The sequence below is a fragment of the Thermobia domestica genome, chromosome 8 (assembly GCF_964235325.1).
Source record: "Thermobia domestica chromosome 8, izTheDome1.hap1.1, whole genome shotgun sequence".
Classification (NCBI taxonomy): Eukaryota; Metazoa; Arthropoda; class Insecta; order Zygentoma; family Lepismatidae; genus Thermobia; species Thermobia domestica.
In genome coordinates, this window is record NC_137461.1 from 4,685,839 (window position 1) to 4,710,514 (window position 24,676).

At 35.1% G+C, this 24,676-nt stretch overlaps 1 protein-coding gene across 1 annotated transcript in view; it reads right to left on the reverse strand.

The window, feature by feature from the left end:
• Nucleotides 1–1,136: 1,136 nt before the first annotated feature.
• LOC145692659 (uncharacterized) overlaps nt 1,137–24,676 on the reverse strand; it is a 336,073-nt gene continuing 312,533 nt past the window's right edge. The window contains exon 4 of the mRNA XM_081768031.1: nt 1,137–16,993. Within this exon, the coding sequence (XP_081624157.1) occupies nt 12,923–16,624 (3,702 nt within the window). The 5' untranslated portion in view covers nt 16,625–16,993 and the 3' untranslated portion in view covers nt 1,137–12,922. The remainder of the gene's footprint in view (nt 16,994–24,676) is intronic.

Consider the following 24,676-nt stretch of genomic DNA (forward strand, 5'->3'; position numbering starts at 1 on the left):
CCGCCATTGATATGCACCCATATTAATTTTGGAAAGTCGGCGCCGTTGTCTGGCCATAGTACGTTCCCGTGTTTCCACTGTTCATTGTATGACTAAAGAAGATCTCCTGTATTATCTGAATATCCAGACTCCACATGCTCGCAGAAATGTCACTGACCTAAAGTTTCTACATAAGGATAAAAACTGTTATGATCATATCTATTGAGAGTTCACCAACGGGGCCGCGGTGGCTCAGTGGTAGAGCGTTCACCTCTGGTGCTTGGGGTCCCGGGTTCGATCCCAGCCCCCGCCAAGTGAACTTTGTGGTGGACAAACACCATGTGCGTGAGTTTTCTCGGGGTTCTCCCATTTCCTCCCACTTTCTTCATTCCACCATTTTATTCATTACTCATTATCACAGTCTCCTTTATCCTAACCGGCATAACCGTGGGACGTAAAACTCAAAGATTTCATTTCATTTTCTATTGAGCTCAATCAAATATATATTTTTCTATTGGAAGAGCCGTGTCTCGACTCGAATTTTGTCAGGAAAATCCTGTCTCGACTCGTCTTGTGCGCATCCCTATTGATCATCCGCCTTATTTAGCTTAAAGATCTAACCATAATATGCAAATTAAACATTTCACTGCTAAAAGTAAAATCTATTCCAAAATTCCCTAGTTGCAAAATCGATTGGTCTAGCGTTAGGAAAATGGCGATGCGACATACCAACGGTGGCCCAACGTCAGGTTTGACCACTTTGGCAACCATTTCCCACCCATTTTCCAACCAAAAGAGCGGTTCCCCGACATTTAGCCAACGCTAAAGTAACGTATTTATTATTTGGGGAAACAGTCAATTCTAGTATCGTTGCATGAAGGTCGGGAGAATAGTTGGTTGGCTAACCATACATCTTATCAACGTTGGGCCAACGTAAGTTTTTTCGATATAGGCTCGCATGACCATCATCCATCGTTTTGACGAAGTCCCACTCAATCCCCAACGGTGGCCCTACCAACCTTGCTACTAGGGTTACGGGATAGGTAACTCCCACGTTTTATTTTATTTAAATTATCAAATAGCAGTTATGGTATTGGTTAGTATTAGGGAACTTAGGGTTAGAAAAATTTTAAACGACTTTTTAAATATATGTTCATTTAAATCATTTATTATCATAAAAGTTGACATTTGTGCGATTCAATTTATAAAGAGAATTATCACAAAATAATAAATAATTATTTCTTGTACAATACAACAGATAACAGCAGTGACTGTCTTAATTTACTGTAAAAATGTGCACAAAGCAAACATATTACAAGTGCTTGTTATAAATCTGTTTTTAATTTAATAAGCGTACATCTTATTTAAATTAAATTTCTCTTGTATATACACGTGGATTTTATACTTACATCATTATTTTCTTTTAGAGACAGAGTAAGACTTGTAAAAAATATTTTTGTTTGTTATGTTACACAGATGTCAGCAGTCTTGATCTTGATATTGAACCCAGCTGTGGGTTTTTAACTTTTATTATGAGGCAACCTATAAGTTAGGACCTCTATTACACTTATGGAAAATAATTCCTTTACAATGTTTAACGTAATCAGCAGTAAAATGCTTCATAATTTCTTCTCTGAAAAACGTGTTTTGGGAAACTCATATACTTAAATATATAACAGTTAATGTTTAAATATGATTATAGTTATTGGATGGTCTAACTTCAAACGATAACAACACTTCGTACAAATATCAATTAATCGTATTATAAGTTGTAATATTTCATTTTTTCATACACAGTCCTCTCTATATGAGTTAGATCTATGGCCATAACATCATCAAAAATCTCTCACTTACTACAAACCTATCAATATGTGGGAGATAATGTTATGAAATACAAGTCCACATATTTAATACTCGTTATTGCGCATTTTAGTAGCAACCAGTAATCAACACCGTGAAATGTTCTGGGCAATGTATAATGTTCACAGTAAAACTTTGTTAATTCGGACTGATCAGGGGATAAGTTGACAGGATTAACGAGAGTCCGGATTAACTGAAACAACCTACAAGAACAGCAGAAAGTATTTTCTACATGAAAACAATTTTATTATTGTCCATTTAAAGGACATTGGTCAAATTATGTATACTACTTCTGTTCTATAATGTAGCCGAGAGGTACTGATACTCTACATGCATTATATGCATGTACTCAGGAGTAAAAGTGGATCTGAAAAGATAGGGGGACGCATGACGTCACGCTGTCCCTCGTGCCTATCTTTGCCCATTGTAATTTTTAGGAAGTGGAGGGACGCCAGATATTTTTGAAGCGGGGAACGGCGTCCCGTACTTACCCTCTCACTTTAACTTCTGCTTATAGCCTACTGAATTTGCGAACAATGAGAAAACAGTACAATATTCTTAACCTCCCAGAGCGAACCGTTGACTTGTAGCAGCATTTAAAACTTGCATTCTGTTTTCTTTTCTTTTCTTTCTTTTTTTTACTTGTTTGGATTAAGCAAAAGTCCGGCTTATCCAGGTCCGAATCAACGAGGTTTCACTGTATTAGTAGTAATTCCATGCTTTGTCCTGAGTATTCTACCCATTTACCTACTTGCATAGCCGTAACTACGGTGCACACTCTCATAAAATGGTTTGATTACATTTTAAATTGTTAAGCATGCTAACGTTGGGTTATCTGTAATTCTTGAATTTACTTATTAATATAACATTTTATCTTATTTTACATGCACTTGAAACCTAATAAAATAGACACGCGAGAATGTTATCGTAAGAAGGCGTGTAGACTTTAATTACTTTCGTGCTGCACACTCGTATGAAAAGTTTTGGCTACGCCTATGCTGCTAGCTACGGTTGGTTGCTAAGCCAATAAAATAGCGGTATTTAGAAATCTATCTAGGTTTAGAATTAGGAATACACAGACACAAACACTGGGTAATTATGGATTTCTTACGCAGACACTCACTTGTATATGCCAAATACTTGTAATATTGTTCCGGTAGAACGTAGTCTCATTTTTTGTACGGTTAATATCATTCCCAGAAGGAACAATGCTATATTGAATGTACATTTTGAGTAATCTATTTTGGCGTTAATTTGGTCGACTGATAAAAGTTGGTTAAAAATAATTTTTGTTCCCGAAATGTACTTTCATCTAATTTTTATTTTTGTAAGGGAATTAAGTGATTCTGAAAGGCTGGTAACCCATTCTGTTAATGAAGATATACTTTTACAAGTCCCTAGGTAAAGAAACGCTTTCCTAAATAAGTAACGTGTTTTATATATTCCTCGTTACAAGCTTTTTGTTGACTTTCAACTGTTCATTTTTAATTTTTATCAGCTATTTGTTTTTAAAGATTACCTTTCATCTATTATTTTGTTTTGCTGTTAATTAATAACTTTCAACACACTAGCCGCCTGGTCTAGGAGAGTGCTAGGTCTGGTCAGTGCTTGGACGAGCGCACCGTTGTTAATTTACAGATGGTGTTGGCATTGCGATATTCAACCAGTGTAGTAAGGTTACTTGAAGAGCTTCGGTCATGGAAATCGGATTCATTTAGACTCTTAGATAACTAATCAATAATTTAGAATTGAAATAATAATAATAATAATAATAATAATAATAATAATAATAATAATAATAATAATAATAATAATAATAATAATAATAATAATAAAAATACTGGGAAATTTTAAACTACACTTTTATTTTCAAGATGAATCTTTCTGAATTGTTGAACTGAAGTCTACGTTTAAGAGTTGTAATCGACGAAACTAGAAAATTTGAATAGATTTTATTGAGTTTAAATTTTTGTTTTTTTTTTCGAAAATAATGTATTTATGATCAAATACAGGTACTTAGACTGTTCATTTAATTAATTAATACATAAATTTAATTATATTTTTAATGTGTTCGAAATTTTGAGTTTGAGAAAATTTGAAAATATACCAAATTAGGTGACTTGTAATTTTGCATTTGAAAGTTTAAGGTAAAGGGTTAGCTTCTTAAAAAATATTAAAACTGACCCGCAGGTTTCACCTCATTTTCTTCTTACTTAAATAAAAGAAACGCACACAATCATTTCCCTCAGACTTAGAGTTTTTAGCAGTGATCAACATTGCTACTGTTTAATAATAATAATAAAAAAATGCTATTTTTGATACAACTTGAGTTTAAATAACACATTATTAAAATTCTCAAAATGGCATTGGTTCGCTGTTAAGGAATGCAAAGATCTTCCGATCACGAAAGTTACTATGCTTACATGTAAATTATTTACGAATAAATAGTTTTTTTTTTTTTTTAAATAGTTCCCGAAATGTATTGATTTTCTGAAGGGTAGGTCTATATTGAGACTTGTGTGGTCGATTCGTTGCGCCAGGCATTCATTAGTCACCCATTACAAACATTGTATTCAGTTTTGGCATCATAAAGTATTTTGTTTATAAAGCATGACCGTAGCTACGAAGGGTTATAAACTATGCATTCCCCTTTCGTAATCTCTAATTTACAAGAATAAGGTGGCAGTTTCAAGTCAGTTTCAAATTTTTTATTTATTTATTTTTTCAAAGAAATATCCCTGTCTTTTTGAGATACAACTTTAATATCAAAGATCAAATAAACATAACGTTTTGTTGTTCCTGTTTATTGAAATTTAGTCTCTATTCAGCACCAGAACTATATGAAACGTGGATCTACAATTTAAAATACAATTGTAAGACGGTCAATGCTTCCCCACCGGGAATCGAACGTGGAATCACACACATGTTAGCCAGTAGATTACATGAAGGGAAATATGGCGTTTTGTTACTGAAGATAACCATTAAATTTATACTTTACAACCTTAAATAATGGATTTAATTTTTAGTTTAGCGCTCCTTTCAGCAACGAGGCTATGTGAGACGTGAACCTATAGTTTAACGTCGAATCCGAACCATTTGAACTCCCGCCAGAAATCAAACCCGGGTTTCCTGTGCTAACCGCTTAGCCATGAGGGAGCTCCTATGACTAGTGGTAACTCAGCTGAATGTTATATCCAAGTGATACAAAAGATAAATCAATTAATTATGCCAGGGTTTTCGGGATGCATGAAGAATATACTGGGTGTTTCAAAACAACACCGACAACGTTTGGGAGGTGATTCTTGACACCAAGATAAGACAAAATATAGACCAACTTGGGTGCACAAATGCTTCCTTTTGGAGTTATAGGCTGCCAAAAACATGAAAAAATGAACTTTAAAGGTCCATAGCTCCAATACTATGGAACTTACCTTAGTCGGGTCAACACTTAACTTAGGAGTAGTATGTGCCCTAACCAAACATCCAAGTTTCAGCATCCTGCTTCTTCCACGACAATTTTTATAGAGGTAGTTAGTGAGTACTTCAGATTATATGCCCGTAGCCAAACTCCCTCTATAAAAATTGTTACGGAAGTACCGCAGGATTCTGAAACACGTATTTTTGGATAGCTCACATATTAGTTCCTAAGTGAAGTCTTGACTCGACTACAGTATGTCCTAGTTTAGGAGCTATGGACCTTAAAGTTCATTTTTTCATGTTTTCGGCAGCCCATAACTGCGAAAGGAAGCATTTGTGCACCTTAGTTTGTGTATATTTTTGGGGGCTTATCTTGGTGTCAGGAATCACCTCTCAAACGTTGTCGGTACTATTTTGAAACACTCTGTATTGTTAGCGGAAATATGTATAGGCGTATGGTATTAATGCATATTAAGTGTATATAGCTAGTGTAACTTTTGATACTGAAACACAATCTAGCAACCATTAGAATTATACATCAATTTGCTCACAAATTATCGATTAATTACGCCATGGTTTCCCAAACCAGCGAAAACCATTTAGCTTTTCTGAATCCCATGACGCATGCAATCCGTAGATATAAATTGTAGTTTACTGTATATATTGAATACTTTGTGAAAAACGAAAACTGCTTCGCTTTGTTATCGTATTTTGTTTTCGTTTTCTCTCGTATTATCTAGATCTACGCAGACCCTGACCTTGATAACATTTCTAAAGCCCGGGTGAATCGCGTGTCTCTTCTGCTTTCTACCTGTCATAGTCAAACGCTGTTTATTCCTTTTGTTTTTCCAAGTCTTGGCTTCACACTTACTGGAGAAATAGGCCGTGTTAATCAAGATGGAGGGGATATGATGCTTGTCTTCAGTGATTATCTCGACAACCTCAATCTTACAACCATTTCCCATCGCCATCCGGAAAATATATATATATTTTTAAGACACACGCAAAGAATTACAAGCAACTGATATCGAGGAAATAATACTTGTAGATAGACAAGCTTTCTTCCTTACATGTTCATTCTTCATTCACATAGTATCGTTCAGAGAATTATGTCAGAATATAATTCAATTCAACTTTCTTCTTTTTAACTAAAAACCCTACGCGAACGTACAGGTTTTGTAAAGTACATTCTAGTAACATCTTTTTTCATACTTATTAAGTGAATCTTTTTCAGAAACATCATTTAGAGAGGAAGGGGAGAAAATTTCCCACTGAGTTTCAGACTTATATACAGGGTGAACCTAGGGTTGCCAACTCTGGAAAATAATAATAATAAAAGAAACAGTACCCCTTGAAAATTCCTTATGTTCGGACCCATCTATGGGAAGGAAATGTACTATGGTGAACAAAAGTGCATTACCACATTAGTACATACACTATTAAGTTTAATAGATATGTTGTGCTATAAATGAGAAACTGAAATCGGCATTGATCATTTTACTGTGTTTACCAGTAACTGTCATTTCTTTAAAATTATCGAAACAGATGAACAAAAGTATATTAATCTTTACGTGACTATTTTAGATTTGGAAAATGTAATTTATTCTTTAAACTTATACCTCAACTACAGGAAATTGCTTTAAGAAGTCCTTTTTTTGACTCTCAATAAATGTATACCGGTAAAATTCCTCACAAGTAAATTTCAAATTTTCCCTGACACACACAGTTCCTGTCATCTCTTTAAAATTATCTAAACAGATGAACAAAATATATTAATCGTTGATAGATGGTGAAAGGTGACAATTTTGGATTTATATAATGAAAGTTACTTTTAAAATCTATACTTCGAACTAGATGAAATTGCTTCGAACTAGATACAAACTTGAAAAAAACTGGTCATAAAGGGGCTGGTAAGAAGTTTGTTCCGGTCACCAGCTTTAATCAAAATAACAGCAATATTTCCGGCCAAGGCAGTGAAAAACCTGCCAGTTGCAACCCTAGGTAAACCCGAAAGATGTGTATAAACCCCGGGAGGTGATTCGTGACATCAAAAGAAGACAAAAAAAAAGTTCTCTTCCAGGTTGTAATATTCTCGTCGCATACGAATGACAGGAATGCCAACTTGGAATTAAAAATCGAATCCTAACAATTGGAATGGAACAGAAAGATATGCATAAACTATCTCTGTCTTCGCAACTGGCTAATGTACTATTTTACTGATGTTCATAGCCACATTTAACTAATTTTGATGTCACGAATCGCGGGAGACACGAGTTCAGTTTCCGGTGGGAGTTCATGTTGGTTCGAATTCCAAGTTAAGCTGTGGATCCACGTTTTACTTAACCCTGGTGCTGAAAGAGACACTAAACTCCAAATCGAATCCAACCAAGCTGTTGATCTATCTTTTCATTGCATTTGAAAAAATTAGTCTCTTAATTCTGAAAGTTTTGAAAATATTTACCATCTGAAAGAAGCATAGTGATCAAGAGTTAATTAGATCGATACTTACATTTTTATCTATTTTAGTTTTTTTTAAAAAGTAATGAATTGTTGGATATTTACTTTTAGAGTTAACATTAAAAGTTTAAAATCACTTAGTTAAAAAACAAAAATGGCGTCGAGATGAACACCATTATTATCATTTAGTCTATAGGGCCGCGGTGGCTCAGTGGTAGAGCGTTCACCTCTGGTGCTTGGGGTCCCGGGTTCGATCCCAGCCCCCGCCAAGTGAAGTTTGTGGTGGACAAACACCGTGTGCGTGGGTTTTCTCGGGGTTCTCCCGTTTCCTCCCACTTTCTTCATTCCACCATTTCATTCATCACTCATCATCACCGTCTCCTTTAGCCTAACCGGCATAACCGTGGGACGTAAAACTCAAAGATTTCATTTCTTTTCCTTTAGTCTATGTTGCTTAGTTTACTGTGTATTAACAATTAGTAAAAGAGAAGTGCTGGGACGACTAAAATTATCCGACTTTATTATTATAATGGAAATGGATATTCGGATGGCACCTGAACAACAGGTATCAGTTGACGGATAGCATCCCCATTCTAAATTCACCTAGATATGATACCTCTTTATACGATTTCATTATATGAGTATCCGTCAACTGGATATTAAGTTGTCCAAACAAGGCCATCCTTAAAATGCAGAGAAATGGTTTACTTCGTATTTAAGTTTATAAATTAGTAATAATCAATTAAATAAAAATATAATTTAAAAATAAGCTTTTTTTTTACATGATTGTAATCAGGAAATTTTTAATTATTTTATTTCAACAAATTAATATTCAGATTGACAATATATCAACATAATGAACTTAATTGTCCGTTGCTACAATGATGGTCGCCTTTTTTTGTTTATTTTTTTAAAAACCTACTTGCGATAATCACGAGCAAAGTGACAGGTTTGTTTATTTGACTTTAAAAAATAAATCTCTTTTACTTTTTAATGAAAAATAAATTTAATCGACAATAAATAAAAGTAAATAATAGAATTAAATTACAACAAAGTGTATGATCTATTCAAACCAAGAAAGAAACCTTTGTTGAAGGTAATACTTGGTGCGTATTTATATTATCAGTGGCGTATTTACGATTTTGTTTCGGGGGGCTTTGCTAACTCTCGGGGGGGCTTTGCCTGAAAATGTGAAATTCTGCAAGATATTTCATATACTTTACTATAGTAAGTAAGATTTCGGCGGGGGGTCTTAAGCCCGGAAGCCTCCTCTAAATATGCCACTGATTATTATCTATATTTTTTTTACATGTGCAATGTATGATATACTGTACGTTACAAGTAAATTTATTTAAAGCAAGTACTGTATTTGTTTTTACAATTACAAATTAAGTTAAGTTTCGAAGTGTTTGACTATTTCTTGCTGCTTATACTCCACGTCACCCGAATTGGCGTATGACATCAGCCAATAAGCTCGCAGTGCGCTATTACTAGACCTTCAGAAAGAAATCTAATCATTTATAATTAATTTTGTTCGTATTTGTGGACAATTATACAATCACGGAAGGTCTGGGCAAATTATACAATCACTGTGGACAATCACTGAAGGTCTGGTAACAGCGCATTACGAGCTTGTTGGCTGACGCCATATGCCAACTCGGGCGACTCGGATTATAATAAAACTCGGTACTCTTAACTAAATCAAACGAAAGTGAATCTTCTTTGGTTGCTTAAGGTTTATGGTCTCCTATGTTTGAAAATACGGCAGTCTCAAGAGCTGGGTAAATTTTTAAAACCTGGTTGTACATATCAGTATATGCCTCTAGTCTGCATATTTAAATTTGGATTCTACTTATTCTATAAATCAGTAATATTTCAGAGAAAGATGCACTAGAAAAAGGTCAATTTTTAACATAACTAAACTAGTTTTTTACTGATAACAGTCAATAGCTTACGCAGAATATACCCAAGGAGGATTATACCCGGAATATACCCAATTATCTGACTTGTTGATATGCTGTTGACATCTAACAGTTACCAATCATGAAAGTTATCTGCCAGAATATCTCGTTGATGCACATAATCGTGATGGTTTAGACTTATTTACTTCTAACTACACCAAAGTATGCATATATTACACTCTTTAGACGTATTTACTTTCTTCCGTATCTTCTGTACTTTTCAACCATGTACACAATTAATACAATGAATTACTCCAACAGTCAGAATTTCTTTTTCACAAATTCATCTCTTTCTAAATTTCCATGTCTATACGAATTATAAACGGTAAAACTCTATGGTAACTAATGCTCAACTGCTCTTTTTACTTGCCAAACACTTTTCTCCGAACATTTACAACTTACAACATATAAACCATTCTAATCAGTGTGACTTTTTATTTTATTTATATCTTAATACATATGATTATCTTTTTTTAATTTTTCCACATTATCTTCTACAAGAGAGTTAAAATCCGTTAACCCACCTTCTCATACACCACTGAATACAGGTATACATTTGTAACATATCTATCAGATGGTGACATAAGAAATTGATAATCGCACAGTGTTTCCTTCATATGTCACAAAAAAATGAATTCTGTAAGTATTTACTCAAAAGAATTTCAAAATTTGGGAGGAAAATTGTGTGTGTTGATCGATTAGTTATATCATTATCTGATAAAACGTGTTGAATACAGGGTGGCCCATAATTATATGTATATAATGTTTGACTGACTGTAGTATTTGTAATTCTGAACAAAACGTTTCGATATGGCAACACTGTGTAGCCTGAGACTAGGTATAACGGTCATTGGACCTAGAACCGTTAGTGTATATGCCAGACAGGATGGCAGAATGGACGAAACATTCCCGAACTGCTGGATCGGTCGAGATGGGCCTATGGAGTAGCCAGCTTGATCTCCCGACTTGCTACCATCTGACTTTTTCTTATGGGATGTTTTAAAGGACAAAGTTTATCGATATCGCATACGCAATTTTTCCGAATTACGGGAAGCTTTCACAGAAGAGTTCCACAGGGTACCAGTTCGGGTCCGTCAAGCTGCTTGTGACAACGTTGTTGTTCGTCTCCAGGCATGTATCGTTTTAAATGGTGCATTGCTACACCATGCCATGAAGAACAGAGATTAATATTCTAATAAGGAAAAGTACAAGAGTAATGTGTTTATGTTCAATATTGTGTTCAAGTGATGTTGCTAGTTTCTTTACATCAGTCTTTGAAACATACATAATTATGGACCACCCTGTACGTATGTCTCTGTTGTAACATTTTGCACAAAGAAAAGTTCTAGTTCTTTTGAGACGATCTTCTGTAACAAATTTCTCTAAATTTTGTACTTTTAATAAGCAAATAAACAGTAAAATGTAACAGTTGTATGATATTTATTATACGGACCTAAGTATTTAAATATATATTTTATGTAGAAGGCACTTACGACAAATTGTAAGATGCAGACGCAAGATAATTACCATATTTCCTCACATAATTTGCACACTTCAGCCACTGCGTAAAATATGTGGATTTTTAAATAGAAGTTTTGGTCTGCGTTTTATTCTAGTATACGGTAATTAACAATACAGTACTTCTGTCAAATTGGAAGTACGTTACCATCGGTAAACTCGTGTGCACAAATTTTTAAGCATCTTTTATAATCTTTTAAAACAATAATCCTATCATATTCTCTTTTTCATGACGATAAATGCACAATAGACAGGTATTTCATACTGTTCAAAATAAAGTGCGTGAAATACACGGAACAGAAAGTAAAAATTAAAATAATAGGGGTGCGAACTAAACTATGGCGCAAATTATGTTAGCAAGTACGATAAGAGATCTCTACATAAAAGAGGATGAAATATAGAACATAATTTTTCTAGAATATTCCAAATTTATGAAGGGAAATTTAATACTTAGCCATAATTTCTTTCCATATCATCCAACCAAACTTTTTCTAGAATATTCCAAATTTATGAAAGGAAATTTAATACTTAGCCATAATTTCTTTCCATATCTTTTAACCAAAGTTCAAAAGTAGAATTTTTTTTGGCATACAGAATGTTTTGTAATTTACAAGTGAGTATCAATGTAATTAGCTGTATTGAAAACCATGCATGCTATTTTCTTATCTAACCAAACGAATACTGCTTGCTGTCAGATGCAAAATTATCCAGATATGTATAAATTCTTGATGTATCTACCATGACTCTGATATTTTATTTATTGGTAATTGCACAATTTTAATATTAGCAAAATAGCTTCTTTTATAATATTAATATGTTTGTGACACATGCAGAAGACATTTTTGTATCATCATGTCCTAAATCACAGTCTTAAGGGCCTGACATACTAAACATAATATAAAATTTACAATTTTTCTTTTGCTTGTTTTTCATAAGTGAAAGGAGAATGAAAGACAAGTCACCACAATCATAGATAATTTTATTCTACAACAGAAAATATGGACCTGAAGAATTTTCAGTGCTGCCATCCATAGAAATTACAGTGATGACACAATAACATTTCCACCCAAATCTAAGTTAAGGCAACGACTAGATGAAAGAACTCAACTGCATTTGATTACGTATCATGTTGTTTTGGTATCCTGTGAACTACTTTTTAAGTAACATTATTATTTAATTTTAATAACTGTATGTTAAAACTATTTTGTTTATTACAAACTAAATACAACTACTATTTAAAACGTAGTTCACAGAATTCCAAGATAACATGATACGTAATCAAATGCAGTTGAGTTCGTTCCTCTAGTCGTTGCCTTAACTTAGATTTTTGGGGAAATGTTATTCTTGCAACATTGTAATTTCTATGGATGGCAACACTGAAAATTCTTCAGGTTCGTATTTTCTGTTGTAGAATAAAATTATTTATGATTGTGGTGAGTTGTATTTCATTATCTCCTTTCACTCATGAAAAACAAACAAAAGAAAAATGGTAAATTTTATATTATTTTTAGTATGTCAGGCTCTCAAAAATCACGTCTAATAACTACAACCTATAAAAATTCTAAATCACAAAACTCTTCCCAACTCAACTTTCATTATATCAAGACATCACTATCGATCTGAAAATTATTACCTTTATGTACATATTCTTTTTAGAGGAGCGAATGGCCGGTTTCTTATTGGTAAGCATCAACATTTTCGAAAAATAGTTACAAATTTGAGAATGACAGTTATGGGAGGTAACCTAGTGAATTTTCTAAGTTGCACTCTGTATAATGGTTACTGTTATTGGAGGAGGGCGGTTGTCCACTGGCGGGAGGTTCCAAAGTGTTGTAGAAGGCTTCTCCCTCTGTCCCTTTGCTTTCTTGGTTGGAGACATTGTCCGTATCATTGCTAGGAGAGCTGTGATCTATGATGTCCGTTGTTTGGTTGAGCTTGACGTCAGAAAATAGCGCAGCAATTTCAGCTGATTTCTTCACGGATAAAGCTTCCATAGCGGCTTTGTCCATGTGGTTCTTCTCTTGTGTAGAGCTGGATGCTCCCATGTAAATGACCTTCCCACAAGGGTCGCGTGCAGATACAAGAAGAACTTTTCTTCTTGATGGTGACCGAATGAGCTTACCTTCACTGTCTTCAGATGGTAGAGATTGGGCACTCCTCTCGGACGCAGAGCTTATTGCGTCACACTTCCTTGAATCCCTTTTGCCGTTTCGTTCCATAAATAAGTCATAATCCAAAGCCAGATTGTCAGAACTATAGCTTCGGAAAGGTGGCGATTCGGTTTTCCGAAATAATCCCACAGAACCAGGGATCCCTCCGCAAAGGGAAGATGTTCCTGCTCGTCGAACAACCCGGGCTCCTTTATCATAAACATCCATTCGTTTCTCGTAGTGTCCTTGCTGCGCCTTCTTTTTCCATGGTAAATCTATGCCTCCAGTGGTCCCTATGTTTGATCTACTCTTTGGTAATTGCGGAGGCAAATGCTTCTCCCTGCCTTGCTGATAACTTCTATATTGCTGAGGTGTGTTCTTTGAATACTTGACAATTGGATCATAGCAATGATACTTCTTCTCATTTTTCTCCCAAGCGGTCAACGGAGAGTCTGCTCTCGACAGACTGGATTCAGAGCCAGCTAAACCTTTCTGTCGCAACTGTAGGAGTTTATTATTCTGATTTTTCGTGTACGGAGGGCTACGAAAATTTGATTCAACTAGGGTGGAATCAGAAGAATCAGATTCGTCAGCTATTCTATTTAGTGGTTTCCCAGGAGGCTGTCTTTGGTAAGAGCAATAGCATTTGTCACTATCAGTGCAGCTGTCAGTATCACATCCACAAGAAGATACTTCTTGCACTCCTCTTCTATGACATTTGTTAATTCTGGCTGGTTCACATGAGCGCAGTAAAGCTGCTTGTTGCTGTTGTTGCTGCCTGATGTATCTAGGCAATGAACAGTAACACTTTTCAGAAGTACAAGACTCGCTATCATAGCTACATTCACTGCATGAAACGTAACCGCTTGAAGATCTTCCAGTGTGAGTTCCTCGTTTCGGAGGCATTGATGCCAATAAAAGTGGATGATGAGGAGTATTTCGAATAAATCCTGGTTTGAATCCTGTGGGAGATGGTGAACCACTTGGAAGATTTGATATGCTCTCCAAAATTTGTTTTGGTATATTGCAGAAGTCGCTATCGGATAATCCTTCAGAAGCACTCAGGCCTAATCCAAAGTCTGCTTTGGTGCCGTCACGGAATGACCCTCTTGTAACTCGAGGTTTCGGAGGGTTCGTGTATCGGCCGTTGCGGTTTCTTTTAGATTGATTGCAGAGACTAAAACGACGTGAATTGTGAACTTTAGAAGATGCGCAAGAAGAAGTGGATGATGCAGAAAACGCCTTATCGCAGCATGGACTGCCATGTACTCGTGTCGGGAAGAGGACTGACGAAAATTCAAAGCTTGAAGAGGGTTTGACTTTCAACTTGGAAAAGGAACGCCTGAAAACCCTCTTCAAACCACCGCCATCAGAGTCGACTGACATGAGGGAAGACGTAGATTTTGTCAATGCTCTGTTCGTACCCTTTTTCCGTCTGTTTTGCCTTCTCATGATGTTCTTACTTCTTTGATAGAGTTCGTCTTTGGTAAGAGTAACGGCTAATTTGAGAAGGAACTCCTTGTAAATTGGTTTCAGTTCATTAAATGACATTCCGTTGGGATTGATAATCTGATTCAAAATATCATCAATATTGGTGAGACCCTCCTGTATTCGAAATTCCTGGAAAAGTTCGTTTAGTCCACATTTTGTTTTTGGAGAATTTAGAAAGCTGTGGCTTCTTGGAATAGCTACTTTGGTCAAAATGTCACCAGCCTCATACAAAACAGTTGATGTGTTTCTATCGGAGACTGTCCTTCGGACACGTCCCTTTCTACTGCAGTTACTGTTACTCCTGGAAGTTCTGAATATATTGTGAGTATCGCTACTGCTTCTGGCCAGAATACGGCTCTTTGGATTGTCCACAATACCAGCTGGATTATCGAGGACTTCTTCGGACCCTGATCGGCTTAAAATCTCTCCACTTTGACTCGGCGTCTTTTTTCTTCTGGGCGGTCTTACTGGTAACGGAGACTTACGTGAATTTCTACTACTACTGCAGTCTTTTTGGCCACATTTGCTGGTACTTCTTCTGAGACCTGAGCTTGGAACAGTAGGAGCACTGGCTCTGCTGGAACTTCTTCCTGGTTTATTTGTATTACTAGTCACAGTGCTATCAGACTTCTTAACAACGGCATTGCTTTGCTTCTCTACTTTCATGTTATTAGTGGACGGAGAATCTGAATCATGTACAACCACTATTGAATCAGGAGACGTCTCAATGCCTCGCTTAACTTTCATATTAGCTATTAATGCTTGGTACAAATTTGCAGCAATTACTATAGCATCTTCTGAACAAGCACACACAAACCCATGACATTCCAATTGTTTGGATACACCGATTTTCCTCATGACGCAAGCAAACATTGGAGAATGGCTACCATTGGCAAGAGAAACTTCTTTCAAACTGAGCGAGTGAAATAAGTTGGTTTTTTCGTTGCTATCAGGATCAGCTATTAAAGGGAGGAAAGCATATCGGAATTCCATCTGGCCATTTGGCTTCAGCTCCTTCTTGCAGACAAACTTCACAGCTGCCCATACTGCAATAGTTGGAAACGGGTTGATCTGCTCCAACTCCCCTTTGTCCTCCCCTCCGTAGTGGTGCACTTTAAGCCCACTCCCTGATATCTCCAATGTACCAGGGGCAGGCTTCCTGTTTTGGTTTTCTAGTGACCTGTATTCAAAGTATAAGTCTTTTAGAGGTTTCTGTAGTCCCTGTAAAGTAGTAACCTTATCGACTAATGGAACAGAACCCAAGTAATCTACAGAGAATTTATGATTTCCGTTCGCTGTGTTAGTTGGAGGTAACGTTTGGTTTGCGTGAACGATGCACTGGGAAACGGCTACGGCTTTAGAAAGGCTGCCACTGATTTGGCTGGAAGATTCACTTCTTGCACTGGTACTTGCGTTCCTAATCATATAATACCTGCCGTCACCATTTCTGGCAACGTCAGCAAACATTTTCTCAATCCGCGCTTGCACTGCATTGTTTATTTCTTTGTTGCTACTAGAACTGCTTTCGCGACCTGATTTGGATTTATCAACACTAACTATATTTCCGTTTCGAAACAACAAACGGTTCTTTAAGTGATCACACGTACTAAGATCATTGTTAGGAGCACTACTCGCACAGGAGCGGCGGTCACCGAACATAGAATCTATCTTCTGCTTGTAGATAGAAATTTGATCGGAGCATATACTTGAAGTGGTGTCTCTTTCCAGCTCCCGATCTTTGAGTCGAAACTCGAACCCGCGATCAACTTCTTCCTGATTGCACTTTACCATTATCTCGTGATATGTTTGTGTGAGTAGCAATTCAAAGTGCAATGGATGTCAAAGTGCAAAGTTTCACTTCCCTTGTGTCGTTTACCCCCCATTACATGACCAACGGCCGAAGTCACTTTACATTCTGTACTGGGTTGCTAACACTCATTCCACATAGGAAACCGGCGTCTACGAACATGTTAGTGTTTATACAGAGACACATAAACATCCACATGTCCAACTTTTTTTTTTGTTGTTGTTGTACGTGTATTTCCTGAAGGGTTTCAAATGGTAATTTAAAGCACAGTCAATACTCTTCTGTATAATATCATATTAGAAGTGCTTCCTCTGGTAAGGGTCTATGGAACAGCTCCAATTCACATCATATACCTGTAAAGACACAAAAATAATTATATTACGATAGAAATATTTGGAGCCTTTTATAGATTATATCAAACAAATTTATTGCAGATAGTATTAGCCAAAGTGTATGGAACAAAGTTATATCAAAAACAGTTAACAACTTAAGAGTCTTCATCCCGGCGAAATTAAAATACCGCTAATTTTACAGTAATTATGTGATATCTTCAAATTGATAAAAGATGATTGAAATGTGGAACTAGAGCGCCCTAGACAATATTATTTTCCGTGAGGTACCGTTATCACAAGTCACCTAGTGGCTTTCCGTTTTCAGCTGTTTAGAAACGTGAAAATAAATGCCGATTTTCAAAATGGCTCGAAATCGAAAGCAGATAAGTGAGTCGTGATAACGGTTTCTCATGTAAAATAATATTGTCTAGGGCGCTCTTGTTCCACATTTCGATTATCTTTTATCTATTTGAAGATATCACGTAATTACTGTAAAATTAGCGGTATTTTAATTTCGCCGGGATGAATAGTCTTAAGTAGGCATCAAATCCAACTGACAAGTTAAAAATTAGACAGCGACAGGGACAATAATAAATTATGAAGTTTGGGAGCAAAAATAGTTTTCTTTGGTTTAACACATCAAGTAAAGGAACCTAAGTTGATTTTATTTTGCATTCAAATCTGATGGCAGATTTTCGAAATCCAAATTTCTCCAAACACTTATGTTGAAATATTTTATTTACGTAATTAAACAACAATTGTGTGCATACCTATAGCTTTCATGTGTTACCGAAGCTTGGGAACGAAAATTAAAGTGTCCAGCAGAAGAAAGCAGTAATAATAATTAAATATGAATAATTGTTTGCACATGCAGAACCGCTATTCCAAGAACTGAACATACTAAAAGTAGTATGTTTACTTCTATAAGATGAACTGCTTAAGTGCAGAGTACTTGAATGCAGTTGTATTTTTAATACAAATTGTTTTAATAAATCACACAGCACAGCAAATGCTTCTGCAAAACAATGGATTTCAAAACCTGAGATCATGATTGAACTATGATCTCATATGTATCTGGTAAGACTGCATTAAAGCCCAGAATGTTGTATTAATAAATAGCTACATGAGATTACTTCTAGTAAATTTAAAAAATAAATGTTCGAAAAGTATATGAATATTAAGACTGTTATGTTAGTGTTTACCGTCAACGTATAAGATGTAAGAAATCTCTGAAAGGGAGAACAATAAACAACTCCACTCTTCCCTGAATCATTTATAAAAAAAATTATCAACTACAAATAACAGTCTTGTACCTGCATGCAAAGTTTGACAATAAAATCTAGGACTGATCTGGTAGATATATCTGCTAATGACAAAAAGAAATGTTTATTGTGAGAGAGTAATATGAAATTCTTCTTTTGCAGGACATGTGAAGATTTGATAATGACAGCATCTGTGGGCTTCTAAACATCGGCCATCAAAGACACCGTACTCCCCACTGTCATGCATTTTTAGAGAATCGGAGGTCTGAAGACACTCCGACAGCCATTGTTATGGTTCTTATATAGATAGCAATAATATAGATATGGTTCGTCGTCTCTGATGATGTGATCCAGCAATAAAGGGTTCTACTCTACGGATTTAATCAATTCTGTGCAGCACTGGACTTTCTGATCTTTTTGTTTTTCACTTAAAGAGCGAGGCAGAAACCTCTCACAAATTTTACTTTTATCCAAATCGTTTTTTCAGGATCTGTCGGATCATTTCGAGGTTTATATACAGCATATCTTCCATCATTCGGCAGTTTGACTGCAGTGTATCGTGAACACGCTTTACATTACCCTCTGAACAATTGGTTGATGGACGTCCACCTCAGGGACCATCAAAAACATCTTCAAGTTAATCCACAAAGTCGGTTGTACCATTCAAACATACGACTATGACGTAGAGAATTGTTGCAATAAATTCTTATCACCTCGTAGGTTCCAGGACAAGCATCAGTCCTGGAACTTTATTGTCAAACGCTCAACAAATTTCAAAATTTGAAATCTAAAAGTAAAGTTAAGATAGGGAGACCAATTTTCTAAAAGTGGAATTTTACTTATCAGTATTTTATCTGTAACTGTTACTCTCTTGAAAAATAAAAATTTTCTTGAACATCACCGAAACAGAATTAGGCAGCTTTACGTTTTACGCAAATTTCAATTATCCACATTAAGAACCTTTTATCACAAGAAAAACACATCGGAAACTACCAAAAAGTGTTTTACATAAATTACGGAAGCATAAATCTTACGTTGCAATTTTCAACTTTTTTACAGTATACTCGATTTTTTCTTTCTTTATTGTTTTATTGTTTTATTTTTTTATTTCTGTATAACTGAGAACCGGTTATTTTTTATATCTCAGATATAACCGGTATTTTTTATATTTGTATTTTTTATTTTTATTTCTTATTGACTGAGGCGCTGCCAGATTTAGATAATACAACTACTTCTAGTTCTTAGTTTTTTTTTTGTTAGTGTTGTTAAACTCGTTCAACCGTTTCATAAACATAACTCAACACAATGGGAGCCCATTGGTGTTTTCTTGCTGCTAAACAGTGACAGGTGATCGACATGAGCTGGCTATCTTAAGAAGATATCATGCCTACTCATAAACAGAACAAGAAAGGTTAGGAAAAAAAGCTCTAATGAAAATTGCAGGTATGTATCATCTTAAGTGCCTTGCGGACTGCGTGTTCTCTTTGATGTTAGAAGGTCGTAAAAGGCAGATCTTAGAAACTGTATTACACGGATAGAAGATTGTTTCAAGTTTTTTGAGAGGTTAATGATATGTTCATATTGCTACGAGAACGTTCTCTAATATGTTACGCTAGTATGTATTGAACCATTTCGCGAAAACACTTTATGAAGTATTACGCTATGTGTTCTATGAACTACAACTATTTTCCTTTATAATGGGATTCCATTTTGACAAAACAGCAGTGAACAGTGTCATTTCAGGTTTTCCTGTCAGATTTTGATTTCTGTCTTGAGAAACTGGTTTGACGAAATTCCGAACTAGAGCTCAGGATCGGATCACCTTCCCAACAGTGATGATTTCAGGGGCTGTCCCGGGGGAAATTTCTGTCCCCCAGAGCCACGAAATTCCACCCGGGATCATATATATCCTATCGTGCTCAATTAGGCTAGTATTTTCGTAATATTAGTTTGCACCCCTGTAGTAATTCAAATACCACGCGGAGAAAATGATCTGAAATCATCATTGTTTCCGAAGATGCCCCGCCCTAAATGATTTTTCCCAAAGTCAAAACCAGAGGGAAGTCTATCTTTGTTTATTCAATTTGAAAATGAAAATTTAGTCCTACTTCATTTAATGGAAATCAATAAGCAATCGAATCAATAGAAAGGAACATATTATTTTGATTTTAGCTCCCGGCGTAAGTATATACAAGCTCGTAGTTTCGATTCAAGTGTGTGTGTGTGTTGTATTAATGTGTATGGGGTATTTTATTTCTTGGTAACTACTCACAGATCTAAACCAAAGTTACAAGTAATCCATTGTGTAAAGAATAAAGATCGATGTATTTTGGGGCCGAGCTCTACCAGGACAGGCTGGTGCTCGGCAATAGAAACTGTGTTTCTCAGCTTTGCACAGCTTCAGTTCATCTCGGCTTCTTTGCACATTTTGTTTCACCTTTTGCGCTACTAATGAGCTTCCTAGAATCTAAGCATGATGATAGCTGACATTCTGAAGAATTTAATAGTAAAAAATTTATTGAAATATCTCTAGCATTTTCTCATTGGAAGTTTAACACGTTCCTTTTGAGCCCCCAGGACTATTTGAGACGTGGATTAAGTTCGATTTTTTGGACGATTGTTTTACATCTATGTTCTTTACAAGCAGCGAGGGTATATGGAAGGGGATCTACCTATTCAAAGTGCTGTAACAACTTCTGTTATGCGTTCCAATCTATCTCACCGAAGATCGAACTCGGAACCTCATGTGCGGAAGGCACTGCGCGATAAACGTTAGACCAACGAGAATGGCTAACGTGGAATTGCAACTCCATTGAATTTCAACCACCACGGAATTTGGATTTGATTTGAGTTTAGCATCCCATTCAGCAACGAGGCTATATGAGTCATGACCTACAGCTTAACTTGAATCCGAATTACATGAGCTCCCGTCGGGAATCGAACCTGTATCATTGAACCTGGATCGCCTGGTTCACAGTCAAAATTAAATTTGTATCCTAATCATATTGCCATTAGGGAAATCACAGTGTTTTTCGAGCGAAATGAAAACATAAATACATGCTGGTTTCATGTACTCTACATACTTGTTAGTATAGACACTTAATTGCCATTATTAATTGTCTTCACCGACTCCCACCTACTTTATTATTATTATTATTATTATTATTATTATTATTATTATTATTATTATTATTATTATTATTATTATTATTATTATTATTATTATTATTATTATTATTATTTGACTGTTGAAGTTTACCAGAAATCATAGTAGGCCTATCTCATAATTATGAAATCATAAACGTGCAAGGAGATTTTTGGCTTATCAAACAGAACTTAAACAGTTATTGCTTTATTTAATACAATTTTATAAGTAGTAGAAATAAGTACTAAAATTTTAAAGATTGCTTATTACATTATAAAATTATTCAGTAAATGAAAAACAGTGGAGCGAAATGCTCTCCATCCAAAGCAAACTTCAGAAAGATTTGTCCTCCAACAAATCCGAAAACATTGTTTGTTTGAAACATACTGACCACAGTTTATACGAGGAGGATTTCCTTCGAATGATGCCAACTGAATACTAATTGAGAAGGCGTATTATTTGGTAGATGGTAAACTCTGCATGATCGTGACCCTGTGTGTGAACTACAAAAAACAGGATAGTTTATATATATTTTTTTTTCTGTCCATTAACTTTGATCATATGCAAAAATCAACCTTCGTTTTCGAGCTCCTCCAACAGAAATAAAGAAAAAAACGACCAATTAAAGACCACAATGGGCAACAATCTTGGTCCTCGCTCATTGGTTATTCATCTTTCGTAAAGGGAGCTAAGATTTAAGCTTTCAACAACAGTGTTCACGGAGATTTTATTCCTAATGACAGAAAAAAAAAACTTGCCATGTTGGTTTCTTTTCTAGACCATAGAGTAGAACAACTTTCGTATTTTATCCGACAGATAAGAATTTGTAAATATTTCTATTTTGTTAATTTTCTCTTTCGCATTTAAACTAACGAAAATTGTCTATACTTTCTGTAGAGAATAAGTAGAAGCAACCTTTGTCGTTGAATGGGGAAGGGGAGGGGAGGCATACGACTTAGATTTGGGACACTCGATCCAACAGACTTGCATAAATGTGGCAGGGGTCAGCATTTAAGGATGAATTTTATTTTGTAAAATTATTACATGTAAAGTTGAAAATAATGAAAATTTGAGGTTGTAATGCATTTAATTGCGAGATTAAGTTATTAACTCAGTCGTTAAGGATTTTCCTCATCGTTGCATGTAAAAATAACACCTAATTGCTAGAAGACAACCCGTACTCAACCCCACTAAAACATGTGTAAGTAATTCAAAATGAGTTTAATTGTACGGATCTCATATCAACACTAAAGTTTCATGTCCAGACACTTAAAACTCGCCCTGATAACTCTGGTCTGTTCTATTGCCAAAAAAAAAAAAAAAAAAAAAAAAAAAAAAAAAAAGCAAGGACCAACGTATTATTGAAATCACCACCCTGGAGAATATGCTCTTCTTATAACAAAATATGTATCAAACAAAAAGAAATTGACATATATATATATATTATGAACTCTATGTTTAAGAAAACTATTGTAAATTTATTTTGTAATACATCAACACTATAATTGGGCTTTTGCCTGTTGTGTTGTTCATAAATAAATCAAGTTAGTTCTTGTATTTCACTTATAAAAAGCATTTATATTACTATAAACAATTTTTAAGAGCAATATTTAAATCTTTTTATATTTATATGATTTTTTAAAATAGTCTGATTATTAGAGACCGGATGTTAGGCAAAATGCCTATTATTTAATATTAAATATATGGTCAAAAACAACGTTTTAAAGTTTTAAAGTTTATATGGGGCGTTATAGTTTCGATTTAAGCGAATTTTATTTTGCCTATTTTGCCTATTTCGACTTTTACTGCCTAAATAATTGCTTTAGTGCCTAATATTGCCTATTCTATGCATTTTCTTCAAAATAAGCCTTCATTGGGGAAATATATAGTATAATTTATGTAATATAATGCACACATATTTACTTATATTATGTGTTTCTAAACACAAGCTCGTCGTACGTTACAATATATATACAGGATGAACTTCAAAGATGTTCACATACTTCGGGAGGTGATTCATGACATGAAAAGAAGATAAAAGTCCTCTTGAATGACACGAATCATCTCCTGAAGTATGTGCGAAACTTTATGTCCCGTTCCAATTGTCAGGATTCGATTTTCGATTCTAAGTTGGTACTCCTGTCACTCGAACACGACGCAGAATTCGACAACATGCAACAGAACTTTTTGTTTTCTTTTCATGTCACGAATCACCTCCCGAAGTATATGCACATCTTTCAGATTCACCCAGTATGTAGAATGCATAACATGCCTCGTTTTAGTATATACAGTAAAAGAAGATACAGTATTATTTAACAAACAAATATGTTTCTATATTCTTTGAACATTATCTATGACTTGAATCTTTTTTTTTATTGGCATTGAGTATTTATCTTCATTATTTCGAGTTACATTTTAGTGCCTATTTTACTGCATATTTTTTAAATTTTAAATGCCTATCTGCCTGCCTATTTTGGAGGTTTTTAGTGCCTAAACATCCGGTCTCTACTGATTATAAACCTAGGTATAACGCAGAATAAGTATGCATTATTAGAAGAAAGCTAACATTCGCAACACATCAATTATAATATAAATAATCGAGGTCATAATTATTAATGCATAGAACTGTACTGTTTGATTAAGAGACCGAATGTTAGGCAAAATGCCTATTTTTTAATGTTAAAGATATCATCAAAACTATCATTTTAAAGTTTGTATGGGGGTTTTAGTTTCAATTTAAGCCAATTTTATTTTGTCTGTTTTGCCTATTTCGCCCATTCCTGCCTAAATAATTGTTTTAGTGCCTAATGTTGCCTATTCTATGCATTTTCATCAAAATATTTTTTATTGGGGAAAATATATATAATTTGCTATTTCAAGAAAGGATTCTGCTTGACTTGACTTGAGGACTTGAATTCATATTTTAATTATATTGAGTATTTATATTAATTATTTCGAGTTACATTTTAGTGCCTATTTTACTGCCTAATTTTTAAGTGCCTATTTTCCAGGTTTTTAATACCTAAACATGCGGTCTCTATTGATTACTATACACAGGCACGTAGCCAAGGAGGGTCCAGGGGTCCGAACCCCCCTTCGAGACCAGAAATAAAATAAAATTAAGGAGGAATGAAACAAAATGAAATGAGAAAAAGAACGATCAGCGTTAAAAAAAACTACAGTAGGTTTTTGGTTACTTTTTCTTTTGAGGAGATTTGTATTACTTGCAGTACATGGTGGCGAGGTGTGTGAGATATCCTGCAAGAGTCAGGGAATTTGAAATTTTCAGAAAAAGTT